Here is a 25,652-nt window from a genome sequence, read left to right on the forward strand (position 1 = left end):
GCCCCCCGCCCCGCCTCCATGCGGGCAGCCCGGGCCGCGCTCACCTCCCGCCGCCGGCCCGGCCCGGCGCGCCGCCGCCTCCTCCTCCTCCTCCTCCTGCCCTGCTCGCTGCCGTGGGCGGCCGCGGCCGTCAGGGCTGGCGCTCCCGCCGCGGCGGCGGCTCCTGCTGCGGGTGCTGCGGGTGCTGCTGCTGCCGTCCCGCGCCGGCGCGCATCGCCCCGCCCGCCCGGGCCCGCGGCCGGCGGCGGCTCCCGCCCTGCGTGCCGGCTGCTCGGCGCGCCCGCAGCCCGGCCCGCTCCTCCTCCGGCGGTGGCAGCCGCACAAGAGCCCTATTGTATTATTGACACTGCTGGGCTCCAGGCCCCGCCTCTTCCCCTTCCCTCCCTGCCCGCGCCGGGCCTTCCTGCCAGCTGCGCCGGCAGAGCCGCCCCCCGCCCCAAGAGCGAGCGGGAAGCGGACGGCAGGGAAGGAAGGAGGGCAGCGTGTGCAGCGTGTCTGGTGAAGGTGTGGAGCGCATGTCCTGCGAGGAACGGCTGAGGGAGCTGGGGTTGTTCAGCCTGGAGAAGAGGAGGCTCAGGGGTGATCTTATCACTTTCTACCACCACGAAAGGATACTGTAGCCAGGTGGGGGTCGACCTCTTCTCCCAGGCAACCAGCGACAGCAACAAGAGGTCTTAGTCTAAAACTATGACGGGAGGTTTAGGTCGGACGAGAGGAAGGATTTTTTTCCATAGGAAGGGCGATTAGATACTGGAATGGGCTGCCCAGGGAGGTAGTGCACTCACTGTCCCTGGAGATGTTGAAGAAAAGACTGGATGTGGCACCCAGTGTCATGGTCTAGTTACCGTGGGTTTGGTCGTGGATTGGACTTGATGCTCCCAGGGGTCTTTCCAACCTAATTCATTCTGTGATTCTGTGAAGGGGCTGGAAGGGAAGGTCACAGTTCTCAGCCCTTCTAGTGGGTGTCAGGGGCTGGGGGAAGAGAGCCATACCTGAAACCAGGTGAGAGACAGGAGCTGGCTCCCACCACTCTTGTGTTACTCTCCCCTTTGCCAGTTCAGAAGATGAGCCAAGGGGCAATGCCTGGTCTGCATCCCTGAAGCCACTGGCTACCGAGACTCAGCTTTGGACTGGGCAGCTGGTGGCAGTGACAGAGGTGGCACCTCACCACATCCCTTTTACCTTCCAGCAGCTTCTGAGGGCACAGTTCATCCATCTCAGCCCAGTCCAGCATTAAACTGAGAACATATTGCCTCAGTGGCACAATTTGTAAAATAACGAGCGTAAACTTTACCTTAAGGCAGCTTTTAGCCAGCAGTGTTAATCATTCAGCCCATGACATTGAAACAACATTAGATAGAAAGCACTGTAGGAAGCATCAGAATAAAGGAAACAGTGGCAAAAATTCAGCAAACCTCCTCCATTGTTACACCCCCCACCCACACTCATTTCCCATACTGCTATTATCAAGTATCGCTTGCGTCAAACCCTCTGGAAACCCCTTTTGCCTTCCTTACCAGAAGGACTGCTGCAAAGAGTCTTAGCTGGAGATCATCCTTCGGCTGCTGCAGCCCTGTTTCTCCATGCACACAGTAACTGAGGCGTGGAAGGGCTGTGGAAACTCGGCAGAGAAAGAAATGGATCCTAGGAACTCAGATCTGGGGTACAGGCCTTCTCTTAAGGCCAGACACAGAGAAGAAATAGCAAGATTATAATAAGGAGTACAAAGGACAAAAAGGAGGAGATAAGCAGCAAGCATGGAAAGGATAGTTTGGCATGCCTGAGCTGCATTTCTACAATGTTTTCTGACAGCAGCAGAAAGATGAAGAGAAACAGATCATAAGAAAGGAGGCACTGTTTCAACCAAATGTTCCATCTAGATCAGCCTAGCTTCCCGCCTGCTCTACCAAGTCATGGGCACTTCGCACTGACTTCCTCTTGGCCCGTGTGGGCATCCACAGTAAGATACTTCCCCTGAGTACTCTCCAAGTATTTAATCACATTTCCCAAGCAGTATGTGGAGCGTCTGTTTAATAACCCTCAACAAATCACTTCAAGTATGTGTCCAAGTCAGCTCTCACTGAATTCTTGTATGCTTCTGACTGTAAATCACTGCTGGCAAGAATTTCCATGCATCTACTACCTGCTTCAAAATGAAAAAATATAGTCTTTTTTCTTTGGAATAACTGGTTCATATTCTTGAGTATAATATGAGGCAAGCTTTCTACAAATGCAGTTAGACACAACTAAACAGCAATGCTGAAACGTATGACTTCCTTCACACACCAGCAATCACCTAATTTGCCTTCAGTTCATTTACCTGCCAGAAAAGCACTCTAAGCAGCTTCAAAAAACCACAATATCGAGTAAAACACCAAGAATGTGTCCCTACCACTGCCACATGTGGAATCCTTTATATCAAACCAGGTGAAGCAGGTAGCAGGACAAGCAATATTGAATTTAAGACAAGAGATTTGGAGACCCAAATGAAGGGAATTCAGAATGATAAAACAAAGTTCATGTACTAAAGACCTGTTTTCTTGTCATAAAATAAGTAAAGTCTGATTGAGTTAAACTAAACAAAAACTATTTTCAAGTACCAATATCTTCATTAGAATTTCAGAACAATTTCTATTTTTTGTGTGTCTATGAAACCTGCTTAGTAGAATAAACTCATAACACACACACACACACACACACACACACACACACACACACACACACAATGTTTAAAGTATCCCTCATTCTGAAGGACAATAAAGAATGTATATTCCCATCAGTGAAGGAAACATCCTTACAAGAAGTTTCCTGCCAGATTACTTTATATATGAGTGACCACAGCAGAAGCAGATGCAGCCCAACCCAGGAAAGGTGTTTAGCAGCTATCTTAATTTCCCACGTCTGGAATCACACACACCTCCCTACACTGGTTATCACATGTCAAGAGAAAATGACATCCAACCTTCTAATTCTATAGTAAATCCATAGCTGTACATGGTGGGCTCATAGCCAAAAAGATAAGTGACATAGGAAAACTAGTATCAGAAATTCTGTGGGGCTACAAGTTTCAATAAATGTTTTACATTCACTGTGTATTTCTATAGGAACACCAAGCAAGATTAATAAATAGGAAGCAGATGGTACACTTTTGTTCTTTTTGAAGATGTATGCAACAACACAGTTTCTACATTTGCTCATGAAAGGATGAACTTTAGATGAACTTATCCACCTAGAGAATATAAGGAATTTACAAAGCCAGATGTTAACATATTTATAAAATGTAGCACAAACAGGAAGTCTTCCCAAAGGAAGAATGATCTGGAAACTAGAAGAGGTATGATCAGGGTAAAATAATGTATGCACATATACCATACCCAAGTTGAACCAAGTCCTAGCTCAGCTGTACAAAATCTGCCTGTGGTATATTAGGATATTAAGAAAGTTACACTGAAGTAGAATTTAATGTTTGAGGAGGTGGCCACATAGAGTTTACCATGGATCTGAGCCACAAAAGAAGCACCTCTAACTGCAATACCTAGAAGTACTCCAGTAAATTTGAACAACAGCAACAAGAAGTATTTTTTTATACTGTATCCACTATTGCTGATCAGATGCCAGTGAAGAAAAAGATAAGCATGTCACAGAGGACTAGTCGGTGGAAATAAGCATTGGAAAGACCTGGAAAGTTAATTCAAACCCCTTACCTCCAAGTCTTTGTGGCATTCCCAGCCTGCACATAGAAGCCTCCATAGCTAGCGATTCTAGTTGTCTCTGATAAAAGAAATACACAGATACCAAAGGCTGCTATACCACTTTTAAATGCATAGATGCTGCATAAAACTCCCTTCATCAGCAGAGCAGATACCATTGAGGAAAACTTGATACACTGTCCTTGAAACCAGAGCAAGCATTGACTGGCAAGAGACAGAAAAGCTTAACTTCCTTATTTTCCTTTCACAGTGAGCAAAATCATTGAACTGTTACCATAAAGCACAAACATGCACCTGCAAATGCAAGCATTAATTACGACTACAGAGAAACTTCCATTCTTCTGTGTAAAAAAATGCAAAGCAGAATTTCAAATAAGGATGACTAGCCATCTCTAAACCCTTGTGACTAAAAATGTTTCTAATGCTCACTAGTAGAAATAGAAGCAAAGAACACTCAGAACTTCAAAAGATAGTCTTTAAACACTGAATCCAATCCTTTAGCACTTGTTGGGGCAGCTATCAAAAGATGCCCTCAGGTCATAGTACAGCCCTTCCATTTTATCTCCAGGACCCTGTAAAAAAAGGCCCCTGAAGTGTTGGGTTTTTTTGTGGAGGGACTTCAGAAATGTGGGGAAGATCTCCCTTCATAAAAAGATCAGCACATTCAGACAAAAAAAAAATAGTACTTTCACAATCATGAACCATTTACTCTCTTAAGAGCAAAATGTGCCAGCTTCACTTCCCAGGATCTGACAAGTTCAAAGTTCTGTGCTTAGGGAGATCTTTGATTTATCTTTCTCCTTCTAAGACAGTAGCATAGAATGGAGAGGGCTGCCAGTAGCTTTCAAAACCGATTAGTATTATAGTTCTGTACCTTAAATACATAGAAGTAAGTACCTAACAAAAAAAGAATCAAAGAATACATTTTCTGCTTTATTAGTGAGGAAAAAGACCTGAAAAGTTAGCTGCCTCTCTGGTGATGTACATCAGTTTGGGGGAAATCTCACCACAGCAGACAGCATCCATGTAAGTAGGGGAGAGTAGGGCTGCAGCTCTCTTCAGTGCTCAGAAATCACAGCTCTGTGGTCATCCCACCTTTCCATATCCCCCAGAAGGTTTGATTTTTTTTTTAAAATTTTTGAGACACATGAGTTTAATGGCTTAAACAGGAAAAAAAAAAAAAAAAAAAAAAGACAAACCAAAATAAAGAAACAAACCCAAGCTTTCCAAGTTTTCTTCCCTATGACAAAAGGTTCCTAAAATTAAAAATGTAGATTCTCACATGACTCTATGAACTGTGACTTCACTACCACAATACTTGCGTTAAAATCAAGTTGGAAAAACAGAGAGCTTTTAGACACTGTGTCATTTAGACACACAGTCCTTTGAGCTCCCAGTACTGCAGAGGTGCTTTGCCTTAGATTTAGCCTCATCATTTGGGTAGAACTTATAATAGCACATTGCTTTCAGCCTTTGCAGTTTGGGAACATCAGACAAACATTCATTTAAACATTGTTCAAGAGCCTTTTACATCACTGTAATTTCCTATCTATGAACTTTATCTGTTGTTTGAAGGACAAACTATCTACATCTTTTTTAGCAAAAGGATACAAGCAAAATTCTCACTTATTTGAAAGATCACCTAGACCCTTGCAGCACTGGATATTTCAAGGCCTTGAGCAATTGGAAGGAGGATGACTTGTACTTGACAGATGCTGGCCACATTGCTTAATATACATTCTGGGAAAATACTAAGATATCCTGGCTATGAAATTGTAATAGCTGGGGATTATCACTAAATGCATCAAAAAAAAAAAAAATGAATGAGCAGTTGCACATTTTTCTTTTTGCATTCAGAAAACTTCAGAGCTTTTTTAAAAGCTTCTCTCACTTCCTCCTCCTTTTTTTCTCTCTTACTCAGAAGCAGTGATGACTACGTGTGCTTCAGGAAGACTCTGACCACAGACATTACCAGCAACAGTCTTATGGCAACCAGGCACTCTGAAGAGATGAAAGCAGTAAAAAGAGTTTTTCTATCAAACAGGACACCAAGATATTAATGTCTGGACTGTTAATGCTCCATGACTCCCAGGCATTCAGTTAATCCTCCTGCACATGTTGTTTCTAGCAGGTTTGATGTTTGCAAGGTTTTGCCATATGTAGATGGTTGTATTGAGAGACAGCTTAGACTAGACAAGTTTAAGAAAAACCTCCAAGATGGCAATACAGCAAATGATTACTTTTCAGAAATTGTTGTCCTCAGCAAATTACTATAGCTCTACTGCAAACTCTGCAATCAATGTCCAGGGGACAGGGTGGACTCGCAGAGCTAGCTGCCTTCCAACATATACTGCAGCAAAATGCAGTACTACAGCACACAGCTTCAGGAAGTGCTACAGCCAGTTGCACCATCCCACTCAAATCCATGGCTGCTAGAGACAATACTTGCAATTGGCACTTGTTCATAGCTTCTGAAACTGTTGGACTAGAGTTTACATGGTTTAGATCAGATTTAAACATGCCTTGGAAGAGCTGTTCCTGCAGACCTCCAAAGATGTATATCACCCTTGTGGACTCAGGAGGCTTACTCATTAATTCAAAAAAATAAATGGCACAAAGGTCCCAATGAGTCAACAAGGAACTTTATTATTTTAGAAGATATTATCAATGCTGATTTAAATTTGTGCAGAACCCTGAATTCTGTATTAATAAAACCTAAATACTTAAAAGCCAGCATTTAAATAGGAAAATATTCAGCTTCAGAGTTTAACTCATGCTTAAGTCAGTAAAACTTTTTTCCCCCTTATTAGTCAGAATGACTTAAGCAAGTATCTTGTAATAAAAGGTTAAGTATGCTTCATGGAATTGAAAAAAAATTTGTGCAAATTATGTAAGTGCAGCCTGGTATGTGGATTAAAGTCATGCAAAAAATGTATATATATTAAATGTGATAAAAGAAATTGGGCAATCTTCTAGCAACTGGGGCACAGATACTTCTTCATGTTTGTATTTGAAGATGTGATTGGTAAAAATGATAAAAATACTTAAGGGTAGCTTTGCTATGACTCAAACACATAAAAGAACAGATTATTAAGCAACTTGGATCCAACTGGGGCAACAAGATAGTTTTTAAACTGTAAATTTGTACAATAATAGCTAAAGGTAAACCAAAAGCTTTGATACTTTAAAGTGTCACAATTTTACTCAATATATTCAAAAGAAAATTGTATTTATACAGTACTTTATGTTCTTTCCAAACATTTATGCTTAGTGAGAGTTACCCTAGACCATCTCTGCTTGGAAGAGTCACATTTCTGACCAGCTTAAAGCCACATTTGAAAATGTATTAAATATTTACCTATTTTCAGAAGGGTTTTACTCATTTTTAGATATTAAATGGACCTGCTTTCTAAATTAACAAGTTTACTACTATAACCACCACAATCTTTGACTGAGGAAAAATCCCTGATGCCAAAAAAATCACCTTTTTCTGAGAATTAATTACTAGAGAGTTAAAGCTTATTTTCAATTATCTGTGAGTATCTAATTCAAGATATATCCCTGTTTAATATTCCGGATTTTATACCTAATATAATGTAATTATGTTTTTCAATATACCATAATTTTAAAAAGTCTTCAGAATCCAGAGTTCAAATATTTCAAATGTTTATTAATCACATTCACAGTGTAATACAAATTACATTAAAAGCTACACATGAAATATACAAAGAATACATTAAACATGTACCATTCTGTAATGCAAAGAATTCCAGACTCTTAAGCTAGAAGTGTTCTTAACACCTGTTAGCAAGAAATGGAAATCAATCATTGGATTGAGAAACTCCTTCATTATTTAGGGATTTTTTATTAAAAATTCTTGAAGCCAGTAAATAGACCATTCATGTTAAAAAAAAAAAAAAAAAAAATCACCACTGCTCTTTCCCAGCATGTAGAAAAGTTATTCCACTGTTTCAAGTCCCGTCCTCCAGCAAAAGGAGTCACAAAAGTCCATTTAGCACTTTGTTTCCAGAGCAGGTTGATGATACAAAAAATAAGCTATAAACATACACATAATCATGTGTCAGCATGTAACTTTGGAAATATATGTAGAATTTAGAGACCAAGACAGTCTGGTATATGTACTGCTGATAGAAATCACACAATGACAGCTCTGAAGTACATTATACAATTTCAAAGTACTGTCCATACCAAAATAATACATTTACTGTACATGTCTAGATTATTTCCTGTAAATGTTGGCTGATTAGTTGTGCTAGTACTTTAGAGAGTAAGATAAAGTTTTTAGTTCTTTTTACAGCCTCAACTCACACTTACCAATAAAAAAAAAAAAAAAAAAAAAAAATCCTGGCTAGCTAAGTGCAAGTAACTGGTAATTTCTGATACCAGTTGAGTTCTGGTGGTGGCTTAACTTTGTTAAATAAAAACATCTCAAAGAAGATGCAACTTTCTTACCTCCAGTACACCAATGGTTTTGTTTATTCAGAAGATATTCTTCCTTATTTAATCTATGCATAACTGTAACAAGAGGTCCTAAGGACATATGCTTGTGCTTAAACTAAACGCAAGCATTTGCTCAGTAGCAACAAAATGACAATTCAGAACCTCTTTTGGTCATTACAGAACTATGAATTTCTGAAGAGATTCTTTAATGTGCTAATTAAAAAAAAATTAGAGATGTGTCTTTAGCCACCCACTTTGGAGCTCCAGAGCTGTGAAACTGATGAGTCAAGACTCAAAGACTCATCTTAAGTTAAAATTTGCAAGATCTTCCCTTTTGATAGATGACCATAATGAGGAAATTGCATTAGCACCTCAACACAGCCCTTTCAATGAACTGTAAAGGCTATGCAAGCTGGCAACCCATGTTTTAATTATGAAATTTGGATTTGTGTGTCTGCATGCACAATTGTTTCAAGTATTACAGAGGGCTTATAAACCTGGACTGAAGCTTTAAGTTCATGTAGAAAAATCAGGACGTAACATGCAAAAATAAATCAATCATGTATTTAATATCCATATAGATATGCATTATAATATGCATATTTAGCAATAAGCATTATTACTGAACACTATTCAGATTCATCTTACAAAACACTCCTTCCATCTGTCTTTAGAATTAATACAAAATAAATCCTATGGCAGTGTCTAGCACTTTACAGCACTTTCTATATTACTTCTGCATGTAAAAGCTTTCTCCTGGGGTTTAGCAAGGAAGAAGGGGTTTTTAATGCCATCAGAGTCCTTCCCTGACTTCTGGCTATGTCCCTTCTAGCAAACAATAATATGCCAGAGCTTTATTGCTCAAGGGCAAAGAAACCTCAAATATATCCCATGTGTGAGCTGGCAATGCCAGAGGCAGATGTATTGCCAAAGAACCTGAGCAGACCTTAAGAGTAGCTTCAGCAGAGCACTCATGCTCAGGATTCACCTCAAAGCAGAAAAGCCTGGAAGTGCTCACTTACCAGAATGCTGTTGTGACAACTCTCACCACAAATGCTGCTGTAAACAAATTTATTCAAAAAGCATGCTGAAGCAGAGTAAGCCAAAGTCACAAACTGCTTTTGAAAGCATGCTACAAGTACAATTCATTTCAGACTAAGCTTTCAGAAAAACTCAACGACAGCTTCCTTCCTGGACCCCCAGTGAAGACAAATTTGCATGTGGGAAAATTTTGAAGGGCAAATTTCACATAAATACACTTTCTAAACAATGCATCTGAGTGAAAGATAACAATTACTATTGCATCGAAATTGGATCAGCATTGCACTTTTAAAATATGTATAATCATTAGATGTTGTCAAGAAACATTAAAGTGTCAATAGATTTTTAGAAATCACTGTAAAAAATTAGTAGAAAAGCTCAATTGTTTTTGAAGTTAAACTTAAGTTTCAAACACAATGCACATGGCTATCTATGCAGTTTACTCCAGTTGAGATAATACGGTATTGAAAACCACCAGTGGCATTATAAAAGGGATATATGAGAAATACAAAACTAAATGACAAAAGTACTGTGATATTGAAGCCAAGTGACATCCAAGTGCTAAGACAAATGATACGTGAGCACCTTCATGCTAAACTTCACATTCCCATCTGCATGTCAGCAAAATTGTAGAAATTGTCTACATCTTGAGATGCTGATGCTTTGCTTTCCGACACAAAAACCTGTTTTGTTAAACAAAAAAACAGTTATGCATCAGTAAAAGTAGTCGTGCTCAACTGGAACCAGTAATGCTTATTTTTAGTTTTGCATTTCATGAGAGACACAACTCTGTTGGTTCTCACTGCATCTCTCAGCCCTGATGCATCCACCATTTGTTATTGTCACCATTTCCTAGCACACATGCTGGCTGCATTAAACCTTGCCTTCAGGATCAGGAGCTTGGGGCTTCATTATTCAGGGGTCACAGCTTCAGTTAGTGTCTATTTAGATATATTTTGATTGGTAAAGTCAACTCTCTCCAGGAGAGTGGGGAAAAAATATATACACAAAATCCTTAGACTACTACTTTCCTTTACAGAAAGGGAGAGTTTGTAAGAAAGACTTGCTTGTACTATATTACCCTAAAAAATCTTCATATCTTCTCCAGAAGATGACTATTTTTTAAAAGGTAACTTCAATTACTTTTGCATTTTTCAAAATTTATCAATGTAAGTTAAAGTCCAAGCTCCAGGACAGTCACCTTTGAAAGCTTTCAGCAGATCAGCAATAATAGTCTTAGGTAGTATCCAAACAGTTGAGAGTAAACTGAGGACATTGTGGCTGTTCACCCATCTCAACATGCAAGCAATAGCCTCAATCAAAAAATTAAATGGGATTACTTATTACAAGATGACTCTTTTCCAGAAACTGGGCAGCCTAGTTCCAAGTATTTTGAAAGGAACTGAAAGACAGCAAGGAGCTGCATGGATGCTATGTCTCAAAGACATTCTAGTCATCTTTGAACAGCTGCCCGAAAACAAAGGGTTTGTCACTCTCCTGTTATCAGGAGTGCTCTAAATGTTTCCATAAACATTCTCAAAACCATTGCCATTTAGAGAAATCAAACAGCAAGGAAAGAGAAGGTGTGGTGTAAGGAAGCTAAAGTGAAAGAAGCTGACAGAAGAAAAAAGAACACTCTGTGAAGGACATTCTGTGGCATCCTACACAGCAAAAGCAAACATGGAAAAAAGTTGAAATCTCATCATATTATCTTTGTTGTGGTTTAATAGACAGGACAAAGTTAAGTGACTAAATCCAAGACTTGAAGTGGAACTTTTTTATACTACAATTATAGGACTTGATTTTGTGTTATGGGAAAAAAGTTTTAAGTGGAAATCTTATATTCTTCAGTGGATTTGGGGATTCAGAACTCTCTTTCCTAGGACAATTTTCTTGTCAGCAAAAAGTAACTAATGTTTTGGGTACAAAAACCAAAACAACAACAAAAGGATATTCCAATTTTACTACCCATGAACCTAAAAATATGTGTAGTATGTCAGCACTATATCTTGACCATTAAATAGCTCAGACATTCTGTAATATTTTCTGAGAACAAAGCAATACACCAGCTTACCTTGGTCCCACTAAAAACTTCATTTACAGTGCTTTGACATTGTTCCACAGCACCATCTCCGTTGAACTCCAAAGCAATCACTGGACCTAGAAAATAGTTTAGTCTAAAATCAATAATACTTTTAAGCTTGGCATTGAAACAGTAGATTTCTCAACCCATAGGGAATTGTGAAGCTTGCAACAAGCATTTTATTTTTTTGCTTGAGCAGCCCATAGTGGCAAATAGAATATTAAAAAGACTTAAGCATGTTACAAAAAAAAGGTACCATGTTATGTGCAATTCCATGCCTTTTTTTTTTTCTTTTTCTTTTTTTTTTTTTTTTTTTTTTTTTAAAGATATTTGGGCAGGGTTCCAGCTTTACTTCTTGAAAGGCAGCAATAGCACAAAAATGCTAAGGAGTGCAAGGCATCATGGAAGTGAGTCAGACTATGCTGCTCAAATAGTGAGCCATTTCACAGACATCTGGAGTGGGACTGAGTCATTCAAGCACTTTTGCTTCAGTCCCAAGATAGTGAATTGCCCAATTTTTAGACTTGTTCTCACCCCCTATTTGCAGATCTGCTTTCTCTGGTTTCATTCTGAACATGGTATTTCTTCCCTCATGACTGTAATATAGCCCATAAGCTGGACTATCATCTTACAATGACTTGTCCTATTCTTGCAATGAGCATTACAGACCTCTCATGTCGCCATGAAAAAACCTGCTTGTTGCTACTAAGTTTGGGAATGTGCAGTGAGCTTTAGCATGTAACAGAAAACAAGACATCAGTACTTCTGAAAAAAAGAGACAACACTCAACTGCAGTCATATCAATAGAAAGACTTCTGAAATACTCTTGACGGTACACCAGTTATCAAGAATAATTTTAAACACTTATCTGCTTTATGTACACCTATACCGATTTGCTTAAACAATTTATAAGGAAACACTGAACAGCTCAGTGGTTGAGCTATCACTGGGATAAGTCAGAAATAATCTAAAAGCATGAGCTTTTTTTGACCATTCCAGGCAGTTCTGCATGTGCCACTGCTCCTGAGCTATGCAGTTGGACCACTAGGGGGGAAACAGAAACACAAAATATATGTGAAATAACTCATTTTTGATGCCTTCAGGAGTTTTGGCTGGTTTAGGGCCTCACTGAGGCTTCCAAAACTCATCTCAACCGGTTTTGCAGTATGCAAAAAATACTTGAAATAAAAAATTGTCCTTCATGCCTCTTTCTTCTCCAGAACTCCCTAGTGACAGATTTCTATAACAAGAGGAGAAAGAATACACAAACCTTTTTCCAGCAGTGGAATGAATTCTAATGCACTCTGCTGGAAAACTCTGTGAGCATCCTCTGCCTTCATTAAAACTTCTTTAGTCTGTACCAGCTGAAAGCCTTTGCTAGTCATCTGTTAACAGAGGAAGAATTCATGTTAAACATGCTTCTAAGGCAGAGTTCAACTTGAGTATCCAGATTATACTGTAATAGACCATTTTTCCCATACATATTAAGTCTCAGAGCAAAGGGACTCTTTTTGCTCTTTTCAGAGATAATTTGCTTTTTCTACACTTCTGTTTATTTTCATTCCATTCATCCAGATTTTCTCCTCTGCCCTAGTGAACCTAGAGGAATAAATGTGAATGTTTTTGTGTTATATATTAGGGTCCGGGGTTATGTGTTTTTCCCCCACAATCCCTCACAAGTAGAAACTAATGGAGTTAAAGTCATTCAGCATCTGGAAACAAGCAGTCAGTTCTCTTTAGTCTGCAATAGTTCAGTCAAGCATTAGCTCAAATTCTCATCAATCCACTGCCAAGTTTTCAGTTTTGGAACAAGAGTTAACAACGTTTGAAAACACATATACACATCCCACCCCCTCATTTTTACTCCAAATCTAATATGAAACTAAAAGCATGTGGGAAAGGAACAAATACATTTTTACTTCCAAAACATCCATTAATCTACAGAGCAGTTAAGATTTCCACAGAAACTCACTAACTAGTCCTTTAGCATCTTCTTAACTCTAACTTCTAAATAACTACTAACAGAGGAGAACACATCTATTACTCTCATCCTGTAACTGTTCCTTTGTCAGAAAAGAAATCACCCGAAAGTATCATTATCTGCCTTCACTCAGGTAACTCAGTAGCTCAGACCGATAAAAGTCCAGCTGGGCAGTGAGGAGGCAAGGAGACATCCTACAGCTTTCTTTCCTTGCAGATAAAAACCCAAGGAAAAGAGCTCCATCAGATGTTTAGTTGATCATACAACACTGTGATCAGCAGCTTTTGCAGATACCACTCTCAGATGCTGTAGCCCACAGTTACTGGGTCACTGGCCCTGCTCTGTGACATCCTTGGCACTTCAGGATGGTGAAAGCAGCCAGCTGCTCCCAGGTTTTAGCCCCAGGAAAGTACAAACTCAGTTGCTGTCTCACGGCTGGGGGGGGGGTTGCGGGGGGGGGGGGGGGGGCGGGGGGGAAAGACCAATAAAAAAGCTATTTAAGTCATTGAAAACAGCTGACCAGCCATGACAAACACTCACTGCCCCTTTCAGAAAAAAAGTTCCAACACCAACACTGGATGACATGGGGGGTACATTTTAACACTTTTTTCTTAAGACTCTCTGTTAGTAATGGAAAAACTTTCAGGACAGACTTTTGTTAGCTGAGACTTCTAGGACAAGCTAACAAGTTAATTGGTTACATCTCTCTCACAAGCACTGCCAATCACTTACTCTATATTTGACCAAGTTTATCAAATCAACTACACATTTCCTTCAGAGCATCACTTTGCTGTGCCATGATGGAAAAGTAAACCAGAAGTGTTAGAGCATAGATGTGCCACACACAGGATGTCAAGTGTAAAGAATTGACTGACCAAATGAGATTCAGTCTCTTACTTTGCTTTAAACAATGCAGTTGATCAGTATGGTCAGTAGACAAACAGAGCCTCTATATTCTCCCTTCAGGGAGAATCAGAGGCTGTCCACAGGAACGCTGAATTAGGAACTGAAAAACCTGAATGAAGACAAAGGTTGCTTACCTCATCAATTAACTTCCTGGCATTTGCAGTTGTGTAGTCACCAGCAAAAAACACGGCCAAACACGATTCATCGCTGTTTTTCTGTCTCCGTCCTCGAGTTATGGGTATTATGCTCTTTGTAGCATCAGTAGAAACCCTGACAGTTTTCAGCTCCTCAGAGCTGGGCAGAGGAACATAATCTTGGACTACAGCAGTTTCAGGCAAAAGGCCCCAGTTATTTTCCCCAGACACAGGGGTAAAGTCATGGATGTTGCTCCACGTGTTATTGAAGATACTCAGACCAGCATCTTTAAATTGTAAAGCAAGCTCAGGATAATAGTACTGGAAACATCCAAATTTCATACCCGTGGAGGACTCAATAATGGGCTGGGTGGCACAGCACAAGAACACCTCCAGCTTTCTGCAGTCCCGCGTGCGGAACTGTTGGCAGGCAACCACACATTTACAATCTTTGCAGTCACGGAAAAACACGCTGCCTTTTATTGGTCCTAAAAAGATTTGGCAATTTACACAGTCATCAATCGTGATTGTAGCAGAATGGTCAAATATGTAGATTTTACAGTTTTCACAGTCCTGAATGACAAATTGTTGCCCTGCTACTTTTCCAGGCAGTCGACCCACAGTTTCATTCTTCAGTCCGGAAAAAGTGTAATCTTTGGGGTCAATCTGAAGGAGGAATAAAATAAAAAAAAAAGGTTAAAGTCTTCAAATGCAGAGAATATTATAATATTAAATGCCCATTGACTCGCACTGATTGAAGTACCACTGAATTGTACAGGATAAACTGCCACAAGGGTCTTCAATAAGTGATGAAAGATCAGAAGCAACTCTTTCAGCTAAACTACTGGAATACACAGTATTGAGATACAGCTAAGAAGTGAAGCTACACTTCTGAGAATCTCCAGGGGAATAAAAAAAAAAAGCAACTCAGTTTGTCCTTTAATAAATAAAGAGGCAAGGGGAGCTAATTTCAACTGTAGACTCTGAACTGTTTCAACAAGGATGATGGTTCTGGGTAGAGTAGTAACTGTAATAAATAAATTGTCCAACATACTTACAGATTCATAAAGCCGGAGATACACAGTATTTCCTTTTTGAGTAGCTTTCTTGGTTACATTTTACCTCGACACATTGCAAGGAAACCTTATTGGTGTCAAATAGTATCTTCTCTATTATGTTTGCAAACTACAGAGAGCTCATTAATGTGTGCCACAACATTACCTCATGCTAACAATGACAGGATTTTTGTGCTAACAATACATAAGAGATTGTTTTAACTATGTCCAAGAAGCAAAAACTGGCAGTGGTGGTACAGGGGGCATGTTTGCAGATCTCCTCCACACTCCAGCATTCCTCTGGCTGGGACAGAACAGTTGAGGGAGGCTGTGGCTTTCCCTGGGACTCTCCCTTAGGGAGCAGCAAGTCACGAGCCACCCAGCACCTGGTATGGATGCAATAAAGCACCTGGGATGGATGCAATACAGGTGGAAAGCATGAATAATACAGCCCATGCTGTCCTCAAACCAAAGGAATCTGAACTGGCTTATTTTCTAGATATAAGTTAAGTCCCAAGCCATCTACAATTTCTGGAGCAAATTCGACTCTGCCCTCTTGTGAAAGCTCATTAAAATAGCACTTAGAAGTGTACTAATGAATGACTAGCACAAGGTCACTTCACCAACCTGCTATCTGATTATCAGCCTTGAGGCTCCTAAACTTTGCTCTAACATAATCAGTTACCATGCATTACCACAGTTTTGGTGTAGTCCAATTCCTAAAAAAACTTCTTCCTAGCATGTGTAACATTGACACAATATTTAGAGACCAACAAAAACCATAAACCAGAACAGGCTAGCACCAGCCATTCATTAAATCAAACCTAGGTAGCTTTCGACTGGAACAGCCAAAGGAAGCTCAAAATCTCTGCCAGCTGATAAAATGTATTTTGTTCTATGCAACTTATATGACCTTCGGACAGGAAAGGAGGTTTGCAGCTGATGAATCTTCCAAATAAAATGCGAGTTGAGACAATGAAGATGGCTTCCTAGAATTCTCTCCTCAATCATATCACTAGTATTCCTCCAGGAAAATGTTGCTGGAAGTGTTACAAATAAAATTGGGAGACTCAAAAGATAAGGGATACCTCATGGAGACTCAGTCACACAGTATGCTTTGGATTCAAACTCTTCAAGGTCTTTATTCTCAAGTAATGTTACATATTTGTTCCATATATAAGTTATTTATCCTCATATTCTCTCTTACTTGAGAACAAAAATATTAAAATTGCTTTTGGACATATTCTTCCCAGGCTTCTCCTAGAACATTTATGTATGTTTGTGTATGTCTCTATGTCAGATGTTTGCTTTTTTTTTTTCCCTTAATAACCATGGGAGACAGACTCACTTTCAAAAGAGGCACAGAGGAACAATTACTTATCTTGGGAATGAGAAGTTCAGTGTTTCCAGAATTTAGAGCTTTCTTGAAACTTGGAACTAAGCATGTCTTTCTGAATTGCTCTGCTCTACAAAGCCTCTGAAGCAGCACTAGTTCATCCTACCCAGTGGCCTTTGCAAGGATGTCTGAAACTTCAATTTTATTTAGGCCTAGGTGAAAAACTGGTTAGTCAGCAAACTCACAGCTTATAGACATTTTCAAATGAGAGTTTTTGAGTAAGAACAGTAGTCAAGTTAAAGGTAAAAGTTTGGCTTATTATCAGATTCAAGAGCTCCTCTTTGTTTACCTTTTTTCCAGAACTAATACAGCTTTTACTTCTCAATTTGTTGACCATGCCAACGAATTTGCTCATTTCCTTTGATTTTGCTTTGCAGTTATCCTTTTAAAGACTACTAGTATTCATTAACACTGCAGTACAGACTGGAGAGACTGCATGAAATAGATTTGATACTCTCTCCCCCCACTGGGTTATTGCCCCTGAGAGGAGCGGATATAAGACTATAGCAGATATAAATATTTCACTTTTCCTGGACAGAGAAACAGGCCTGAAGGCAGAACCATGACTTTGAGGATGCATCCAACAGCTCCTTATATGCTTATAGAATTGTTTAAATTGGAAAAGACCTCTAAGTCCATCAAGTGCAACCATTAACCTGACACTGCCAAGTCCACCACTAAACCATATCCCCACCTGCCACATCTACATATCTTTTAAATACCTCCAGGGATGGTGACTCAAACACTTCCCTGGGATGCCTGTTCCAACTCTTTCCATGAAGAATTTTTTTTCCTAATGTCCAATCTAAGCCTCCACTGGAGCAACTTGGGGCTTTTTCATCTTGTCCTATCACTCAGTACTTGGGAGAAGAGACCAACCCTGACCTCCAACAGCCTCCTTTCAGGTGGTAATAGAGGGCAATAAGGTCTTCCCTGAGCCTCCTTTTCTTCCAATAGCCACAGCTCCCTCAGCTGCTTCTCATTAGACTTGTGCTCCAGACTCTTCACCATCCCCATTGCCCTTCTCTGACATGCTCCAGAACTACAGTGTTTTTCCTGAAGTTAAGACTTCAGAACTGAACACAGGATTTGAGGTACAAACCTCAACACTGCCAAGTACAGGTCACGGCTCTAGTCCTGCTGGCTACGCTACTTTTGATGCCAGGATGCCATCGGCCTTCTTGGTGCACATTCACCATCTCTGAAGTCTTCTGGTATCATCAACAGGTTAATATTAAATCACTGCAACCACCTTCCGTCCCCTGACAGTGAACAGCAACTGCTTCTTAAGCTCTGTCTTGGCAATACAGGAAAAAAAAAAAAAAAAAAAAAAAAAAAGAAGCAGGCTAGGAAAGCCAAAAGGAACAGAAGAAAGTAACATCTGCAGTCTTGTATAACCATAACCAGGGCTATATACATTTCTCTGCCCATTCATTTGGTCTTCCGCTGGCTATAAAATCTTCAGCACATGGCAGGTCAGGAAAATTCAACTATTTGATAATTCATCATTCATCTACTTGTCCTTTGTATTTGGATAAAGTTTCAAAAAACTTTGTCCAAATCCACCCATCTCACCCAGACAGACACTCTACTCTCCAGCCCTTAACAGGTTATTTTAAACATCCTTTTTTTCCCCAGACTGCTGTAAGTTCAAAAGGTGACAGTATTCATAGCAGTAACTTTTAATGTTTTCAGCTGAATTTAAAGAGTTCTTAGAGTAGGTAAGAGTCGTATATTAATAGATATTGGCGCAGCTCAGGAGCTGAAACCTTCTAACTGAAGTAGCTATGCAGAGGTTCAGGCATTACTCCATAGAATGACCTAACATAACCAGATGTGATGATGAAAAAGCCAGCCCTTCTTACAGGGTTAATATTTTTCCTTCTCAAAACAGGCATAAAAGTACAATCTTTGGTTCTTAGCAATTACAATAGTGAGAAATCTGTTACAAAGGGCTAGAGGATAAATTGTAAGAAGCAAGGATTTTAAAGAACAAACAAAAGGAGAGACATGAAGGCAAACAAGTTTGTCGTAGCTGCTTACATCTCGAGGACATCCTGTTACAAGTGCAAGATACATTAAGTAGCTTTCCTTCCTGCAAACACTTGTCTTGCAAGAAGGTCAGAGGCTATGTGAAAGCTGCACATGACATACATCTCCTCAGCCACCATTATCCAATTTACTGGCACCAAAACCTGGCAGCTCCCATTTGGAAAAAGATTTGCAAGTGCTAGAGCTTCACAGCTTTTAATGGTAACTGTACCTAGAATCATAAAGGATCCCAACATCTTGAAGTGTTTCTGGTATGAGTTCATGTCTTAGCAAGACTTTTCCACAGGATCCATCAGGGAAGGAGCTTCAGACAACAGAGATACATCCCTATAAATATGAGAAGGTACTGACATTCTTACAGTTCTCCTCTAGTTATCTGTGTCTAGGCTGCTGAGCAAACAGTTTGTAAAGTATTTCTAAACCACTTACACTAAGGTTTTCTCTTTTAAATATAATTCTCAAGAAATCATCCCCTATTTCTCTAAGTCACTATAGATGGCAGTTCAGAAATTAACTTACAGCTGATGACATAGAGAAATTGGCTGCTGACCCAGTGACATTAAAAGCTGCACCTATAGGGTAGGCATATCAACTTAAGAAGCTTTAAGCACTATTTTTGTCAGCAGGGGAATTAACTTTAGGGAAATAAAAAATAAAAGGGCATTCCCAGGCCTAGACACTTCTGCATATTCATACTTGCATGGGTTTGGTGCCCTCAAGTAATGAGTTGCAACATCCTCTGGAGTTTGCATGCTGAAGTTACTCACCCACTGGCAGATTTCAAGACTCTTGCACAACAAGAAAAGGTGGAAAATGTAATGCAGGTTCCTGTCTCTAGCAAACAGTTTTTTTGGAGCATCTCCTGCACACAGTGACTTTAGAAGTGGCCAATACAACAGTCTGAACATTTCATTCTATTCTTGGGAATCTTCATGCTTTTCCATAATGCCCATAACATCATAACCCGGTCATTCACATTCAGCAAACCACTGCCAAATATTGCATACAGAAAAAGTGAAAGAAGAGAGGAAGCTACCACTGGCCTGTATTTGATCTAACTAGAAATACTGCTTAATAGGAGCCTTCTGACTGTTTCTTAGTTGATCTGACCACATTTTGAGAAATACAGCAATAGTTCTGGTGCACCAGGAAGCATAAAGGAGATACATTGGTTTTAAGGACAAAATAATTAATTGTTTAGAGAAAAAAAGTTAATAATATTCAAAAATAAAGCACAAAATGGCTACCTAAACAAGATGTAGACAATTCAAGATACACAAGAAACATTCATGAAAAACCCTCAAACATAAAGTAACTAACAAAAGACTATGATTTAGGCAAAAAGGTAAACCTCTTGAGGTTTTTTAACTGTTTAAATACAGCTACACAGCACAATAACAATGATAGTTGCATGTTTCCTATCAACTGAACCAGTTAAGTTGTAAGTCAGTTGACAAAAAACAAAACTTTACTTGTTCCTCCTAAAAGTTAAAAAAATAATCCGAGAAGGAAAGTTCCTCTAAGCTCTGAATGCCACTATAATCATAATTAATCTAATCCTACTTCTTTGAATATGAGACTAAAGCAAAAAAGATGATGCAGCTATTTGTGTTTCTTCTCCTGTGGAGGTCATGAGTGTATCTGCCATCACAAGACATAAAAGCCCCAGTTCCTGTGTGTACATACCCACATTCAGTTACTGCTGTTAGTCATACAGTGGGAAAGGAAAACAACCCAGGTGCAAAGCTAGCTGAAGAAGGCTGGGAAGGGCTGAGCATCACCAAGTTCCTCTCCCAAACTTGGTCAGAAAGAGACTCTCATGACAGCCCAAAGACATCAAGAGACACTAATAATAAGTCCTCAGGATGCAACACAGTACTAACAGACTCTGGAATAAACTGTGCTAGACTTACACTCATGGACTGAGAATCCCAGAGCAGCAATAAACTGAATACTCATCCTTTTCCTTTCTGTTTTCAAGATAATCTGATCCTTTGTTTCTTCTACTGCACCATAAGTACTCTTCACACAGTTCTCTGAACCTGCGGCTGAGTAAGCATTACAGACTCCAGCAGATTTACAATGTAATCTAAATTTTATTAAATTTTGTATACCTTAAAACTTCTCTCCTCACTTAATAAAGTCACACAGAAATCTGAAAAGGTTCCTCAAATTCATATACTTTCCTTAATTTCACTTTAGCTATCAGCATCTTATAATATTTTCTATTTAGAATTTTTTATCACATGGTCTATTTTTGGGACTATTACACAAGTTACATGGTCACTGTAATATCATCATATTACTCTTTGTCTAGAGCTACACTAGCAGACAGTATCAAAACTAATCATTTTTTTTGCCATCAAAACATGATTAAAATAGGCTCAACTAGCAATGATGTCCTTCAGAAGCAGCAGAAGTAGTTTTGTTAGAGGAACCCCTCAGGTTCCCCCCGCTACACATCCCTAATCATACAAATATGCACACAAGTGTGCCTACATTTTTCTGCCATGTCAGGATGGCATTAGTTTACAGGAAGACAGCTGGAGTGGCTGAGCAGCAAGACACCTGTAAGAACATACAGAGCATAGTTTACAAAAACTACAGACAATTGCCAAAGCTGCCTGTGAAACTGAACTATATAACCACAACTGCATCACTGAGTAGGAGAGCCTAAAATCAGAAACACATCCCCAACCCAAACAGTGGAAATAAACATCAAAAGAAAACCTAGCACATCTGTTGACAGAATTGAGGTTTTCAGCGTTTAGAATACAATTCAATGCACTTGATGAACAAAAAGGAGTCCTGATGCCACAAGTTTTCCAACTGACTTAAATTTAACTTTGTGTACAAACACAAACTTGTGAAATAAATAAGTATATGTGAAGCATCAGAAATGAGAAAGAAATAGACAACAGGACAAGGTTTCACACACAACATTTAAAGCTACTACATTAACACTGACAGCGTGTCACCTAATACAAACTGGGATCAACAAGTTTAGTGCACCAAGTGCTCAGTACTCCTCCACCTAAGATAAGGCGACTCTGGGTGCTTTCCTAGTTTAATGTATTACTCTTACATCTAAAAAGCCCAATGAAAAATAAGGATGCAAAGAGCAAGGGAAATTAACTTGGACATTAAACAGCCATTTTTAGGCTGTCCAGTATAACACTAAGTAGCTAATTTGATGGTTTACAGTTCACTAGCACAGCCCAAACTCACTGATTCTTCTGGTTTCTAAGAGTCTTTTACAGAAAAAGAGGAAGTTTTACATGCAATACATGACCGTGGTTTTTTTACTCCACAAAGATAGATTGTTGGTGCTGTAACAGTCTCATATGTTAGCTTGAGCCTACTTCCAGCAAGTTAACAACAAACATTTCCTTAGCAACAAGGCCGGCTATTCTCTGAATCAAGCCTTTATATATCCTGACTTTCCTTCTTTTAGTTTTCAAAGTTAGCTGTATATAAGTAGATGGGGTAAAAATTCTGTTGAGCTTTAGCCGGTAAATTTGCTCTAAAATTAAAAAATAGTATTCCAAAGGCTGATTTGGTAATTTACTTCTAGATATAGTTTTGTTCTCTCACTAAAATTTGGCTTCACTACAGCCCCTCCAACTGTGAGAGTAGTCTCCATACAAGTGACAGGCTGTTATCCTCTCTTTCTCTGTCTGCTCCCTAAATATCTGCTATCCAGTCAAAGCAGTAAACCCAACACAGATTCGTCATCTTTATCCTCAAGGAACCAATTCCTCCAGGCCACACGCACACTCTCTAGCTCATCTCCATCTAAGCTTGTCTTAATCTACTTGGAAGACTTAAGGGACACCCTAGAGCACCTGGCCAAGTTTAAAAAACAAGCAAGCTAAACATTCAAATAAGTTCACACATTTTCTTTTCCATACTTGTAAAATATGGCCTAAAGGTTTGAGGATTTTATTTGTTGAAATCACATTAATTAAGCTTTTCGCCTGCCCAGTTTCTGCCTCCCCCACCCGAAGGTAGCCGGAGAGGAGAGGAAGAGAGGCCTAGTAGGGCTACAATGTCATTATATATTTAGGAAGAGAAACTTGAAATGAGGCTAGGATGAAATACATTTTATCCAGCATTTAAATGCTTTCCCGCTTGAGTCTTCGTGACTGTCTCCGGGAGCTCTGGAAACAGCACGGGACGGATTTGACTTCCTCTGTCTTTTTAGGGGCTAATAAGCTAGTTCTACTTCCTCAAAAAAAAAAAAAAAAAAAAAAAAAACCCACCAAAAAAACCACCAAAAAAAACACCCAAAACCAAAAAAAACCCCAACCAACCAAAAAAAAAAAAAAAACCAAAAAAATACCCCCCAAAAAAAAAAACCCACACACAAAAAAAACCCCAAACAAACAAACAAAAAAAAAAAAACCCCAAAGACTTAAAAAAACCCAACCAACCAAACCAGCAGCGCAAACAGCGAAGCAGGAAGAATCAATACAGACAGTCAGGACACACGGCACGAGTTTTATGCCTGCCCTCCCTGCCAGGTGCAGGGATTCGCCCGGGCACCAGCAGCTCCCCAGCCATTAATCCCGGTTTTCTCGAGTGAAGCACGCACCCAGGGGACTGTTGCTGTATCAGGAATCCCGACGGCAGGCAGACACCCGTGGCGACTGTCACAGCCAAGCTGCCTGCCCACCGGGCGCTGTCCCAGCGGGAGGCAGTGCCAGCCCCCTCCGGAGCAGCCCCGCACCGGGGACCGATGCTCGCACCGCCCGCACCCGCGGCATCCAGCGCCGCCCTCTCCGCTTACACAATTTGAGACTGCCTGGTAAAATCCTTAGGCTAAACACTTTTTAATTGTTCAAATAAACGCACTGAACCGCACGGACCGAGCCGTAACAGCGGGACGGGGAAGGCGTGCTCCCTGCCGGAGCACATACCCCGCCGCAGAGCCCGGACGGCAGGAGAGAGCGAGATGCTGCCCACTGAGAGAGGCGATAGCGATAGCCCCAGCCCCAGCCCGCGGCAGCCGCCGGGGCGGTACCTTGGCTCGCAGGTCCCAGCTGTACTGCGGCGCCTTCTGCTCGCCGGTGCCCGCGTCCTGCCCGGCTCCCGCTGGCTGCTGCAGCGGCAGCTGGCCGCCCTGGGCCGGCTTCCTGCGGCGGGAGAAGAAACACCCCATGGCGCTGCTGCCGCCGCCGCCCGGCGGGGAGAGGCTGGCGGCGGGGAAGGGCTCGCCAGCGCCGCGCCGCCCCGCCCCGCCGGCTTCCGGTTTTCTCCCGTCTCCCGTAGCGACCGCGACATTTCCCCCCGCCTTTCCCTTCCCCTTCCCCGCCCCGTCCCGCTCCAGCCATCGCCTCCGGCCGGCGGAGGCGCCTGGACGGGGCGGTGCCTGACAGCGGGCGAGGCGCCGCCGCGGGGCCGAGGGGCCGGGGACAAGCGGGACAGTCGGTTTGTCCCGCGGTTTGTCCCGCGGTTTGTCAAAGCGGTTTGTCAGGGATCGGCATCGCTCCCCCGCCCCGGGGAGGGTTCCCTCCCGCCCGTCCCGCGGGAGCGGCTCGGAAGAGGCGGTGGCTGCCCGTGAACCCAGCGCTCTACCGAGGTGAAACCTGTGCCCCGCCCGGAGCCATGTGCGGGTTCAGCTGTGGAAGTCGGAGGCAAAACGCCCTGTACGGGGTGTAAATACAAACCGGCTAATCCTGCATCACGTCCTTTTCCTATGGATACACCGGCGCGGTCCCCTCGGGACGCGTGCCACCGCCGTGCTCCCTTCCCCGGCAGCGCTGCCCCAGAAAACCCGGCTTCTTGCAAGTGTTTCAGAGCAGCAGAGGCAGCAAGCGGCGGCATGAGAACCCACAGCGTTCTGCTGCTTTGTGCCTCCTTTTGCAAATAGTCGGGCTTCCTATGTTGGGTTGTCGTTTGTGAGTTTGTTGTTTGGCTTGGTTTTCTTTAGCTGTTGTTTTTCTGCGGTTGTTTGTGTTGTTGTTGTTGTTTTTGGGTTTTTCTCCCCAGAGGAAAAACTCACACTCTTTTTATCAGACTGTCTGACCAGTCAAAAACATTTTTCCCGAGATTTTCTCTTCAAAATTGTCTCTGATGTTTTGTTCCGGTTTCTTCAGAAAGTATCCACCGGCTCTATTGTGGGTTACCTCATGGGCCACACTGCACCCGCTGTGGTCTTTTACATGGGCTACAGGGAAATTCTTGCTCCAGCACCTGCAGCACCTCCATCCCCTCCGTTTTTTGACCTTGATGTTCACAATGGTATTCCCCCACTTTTTTCTTTTCCCTCCTCTCTCTCTCTCACTGGTACATAGTGGTGTTGCCCTTCCTTAAATATGTTTCCCCAGGGGTGCTGGTGTTACTTTTGGGGCTCAGCCATTCCCCATGGTGGATCTGTTGGAGCTGTCTGGAGGTGGCTGTGTCCAGCATGGGACAGCCCTTTTTCCTCACAGAGACCACCCGTGCTGCCAGCACCTGGTCACCTACACATGGTCCATACCCACTAACAAAACTTCTGAGCCATTTTGTGTTAAGCAGAGGATGACATTCCTGCTGTAGGAATAGAAGAGATGAGAACCAGGAAATGTAGCAGAGCAGTGCTGTGCCAGTTGTGCAGGTTGAAAGGCTTGTCCAGCTCAGGGCCCCGAGAACAGCAGAAAGGAGGAAGTGGAAGTAATTGCTCATAAATGGTTGCTAAAGAGGAGGGGTGACTGACACCCTTTTTGGCATCATCAGTGCTTCAAAACCATACACCTGGGCAGTAGTGAAGCCTGCTCTGAGCTTTTGAAGCTACAGTACAAGTCAATAGCTACCCTCAACACCACCAAGCACAGCTTTACATCTCAGTTGAA

At 41.3% G+C, this 25,652-nt stretch overlaps 2 protein-coding genes and 1 long non-coding RNA gene across 4 annotated transcripts in view; 1 reads left to right on the forward strand and 2 right to left on the reverse strand.

Annotated features, from left to right (window-relative positions):
- Nucleotides 1-390, reverse strand: part of JADE3 (jade family PHD finger 3) — a 64,047-nt gene extending 63,657 nt beyond the window's left edge. Inside the window, exon 1 of one of the 2 annotated variants that reach the window (XM_072932081.1) lies at nt 45-390. The gene's annotated coding sequence lies outside the window, so the exon portion shown is untranslated. The remainder of the gene's footprint in view (nt 1-44) is intronic. The other variant, XM_030277507.4, reaches the window with a different exon arrangement.
- On the forward strand, nt 387-8,073 carry LOC140684556 (uncharacterized). Its single transcript, XR_012056956.1, has 2 exons — nt 387-624; nt 5,632-8,073. It is a non-coding gene; the product is annotated as an uncharacterized lncRNA (long non-coding RNA).
- Nucleotides 7,360-24,076, reverse strand: RP2 (RP2 activator of ARL3 GTPase). Its single transcript, XM_002197733.7, has 5 exons — nt 23,843-24,076; nt 14,317-14,982; nt 12,566-12,680; nt 11,287-11,372; nt 7,360-9,895 (listed from the first exon to the last, which is right to left on the reverse strand). The coding sequence occupies exons 1-5, from the start codon at nt 23,978-23,980 to the stop codon at nt 9,812-9,814; spliced, it is 1,089 nt and encodes a 362-aa protein (XP_002197769.3). The 5' UTR covers nt 23,981-24,076; the 3' UTR covers nt 7,360-9,811.
- Nucleotides 24,077-25,652: the final 1,576 nt, after the last annotated feature.

This window comes from Taeniopygia guttata, chromosome 1, assembly GCF_048771995.1.
Source record: "Taeniopygia guttata chromosome 1, bTaeGut7.mat, whole genome shotgun sequence".
Lineage (NCBI taxonomy): Eukaryota > Metazoa > Chordata > Aves > Passeriformes > Estrildidae > Taeniopygia > Taeniopygia guttata.

Bases quoted from the DNA above. Each gene is read 5' to 3' on its own strand.
- RP2 (XM_002197733.7), bottom strand. From the start codon at position 23,980: ATGGGGTGTTTCTTCTCCCGCCGCAGGAAGCCGGCCCAGGGCGGCCAG. The intron at 12,681-14,316 runs GTAAGCAACCTT...CTCTGTTAACAG, and splicing joins CCAGGAAGTTAATTGATGAG to ATGACTAGCAAAGGCTTTCA. The intron at 9,896-11,286 runs GTAAGCTGGTGT...TTAACAAAACAG, and splicing joins AAGTTTTTAGTGGGACCAAG to GTTTTTGTGTCGGAAAGCAA.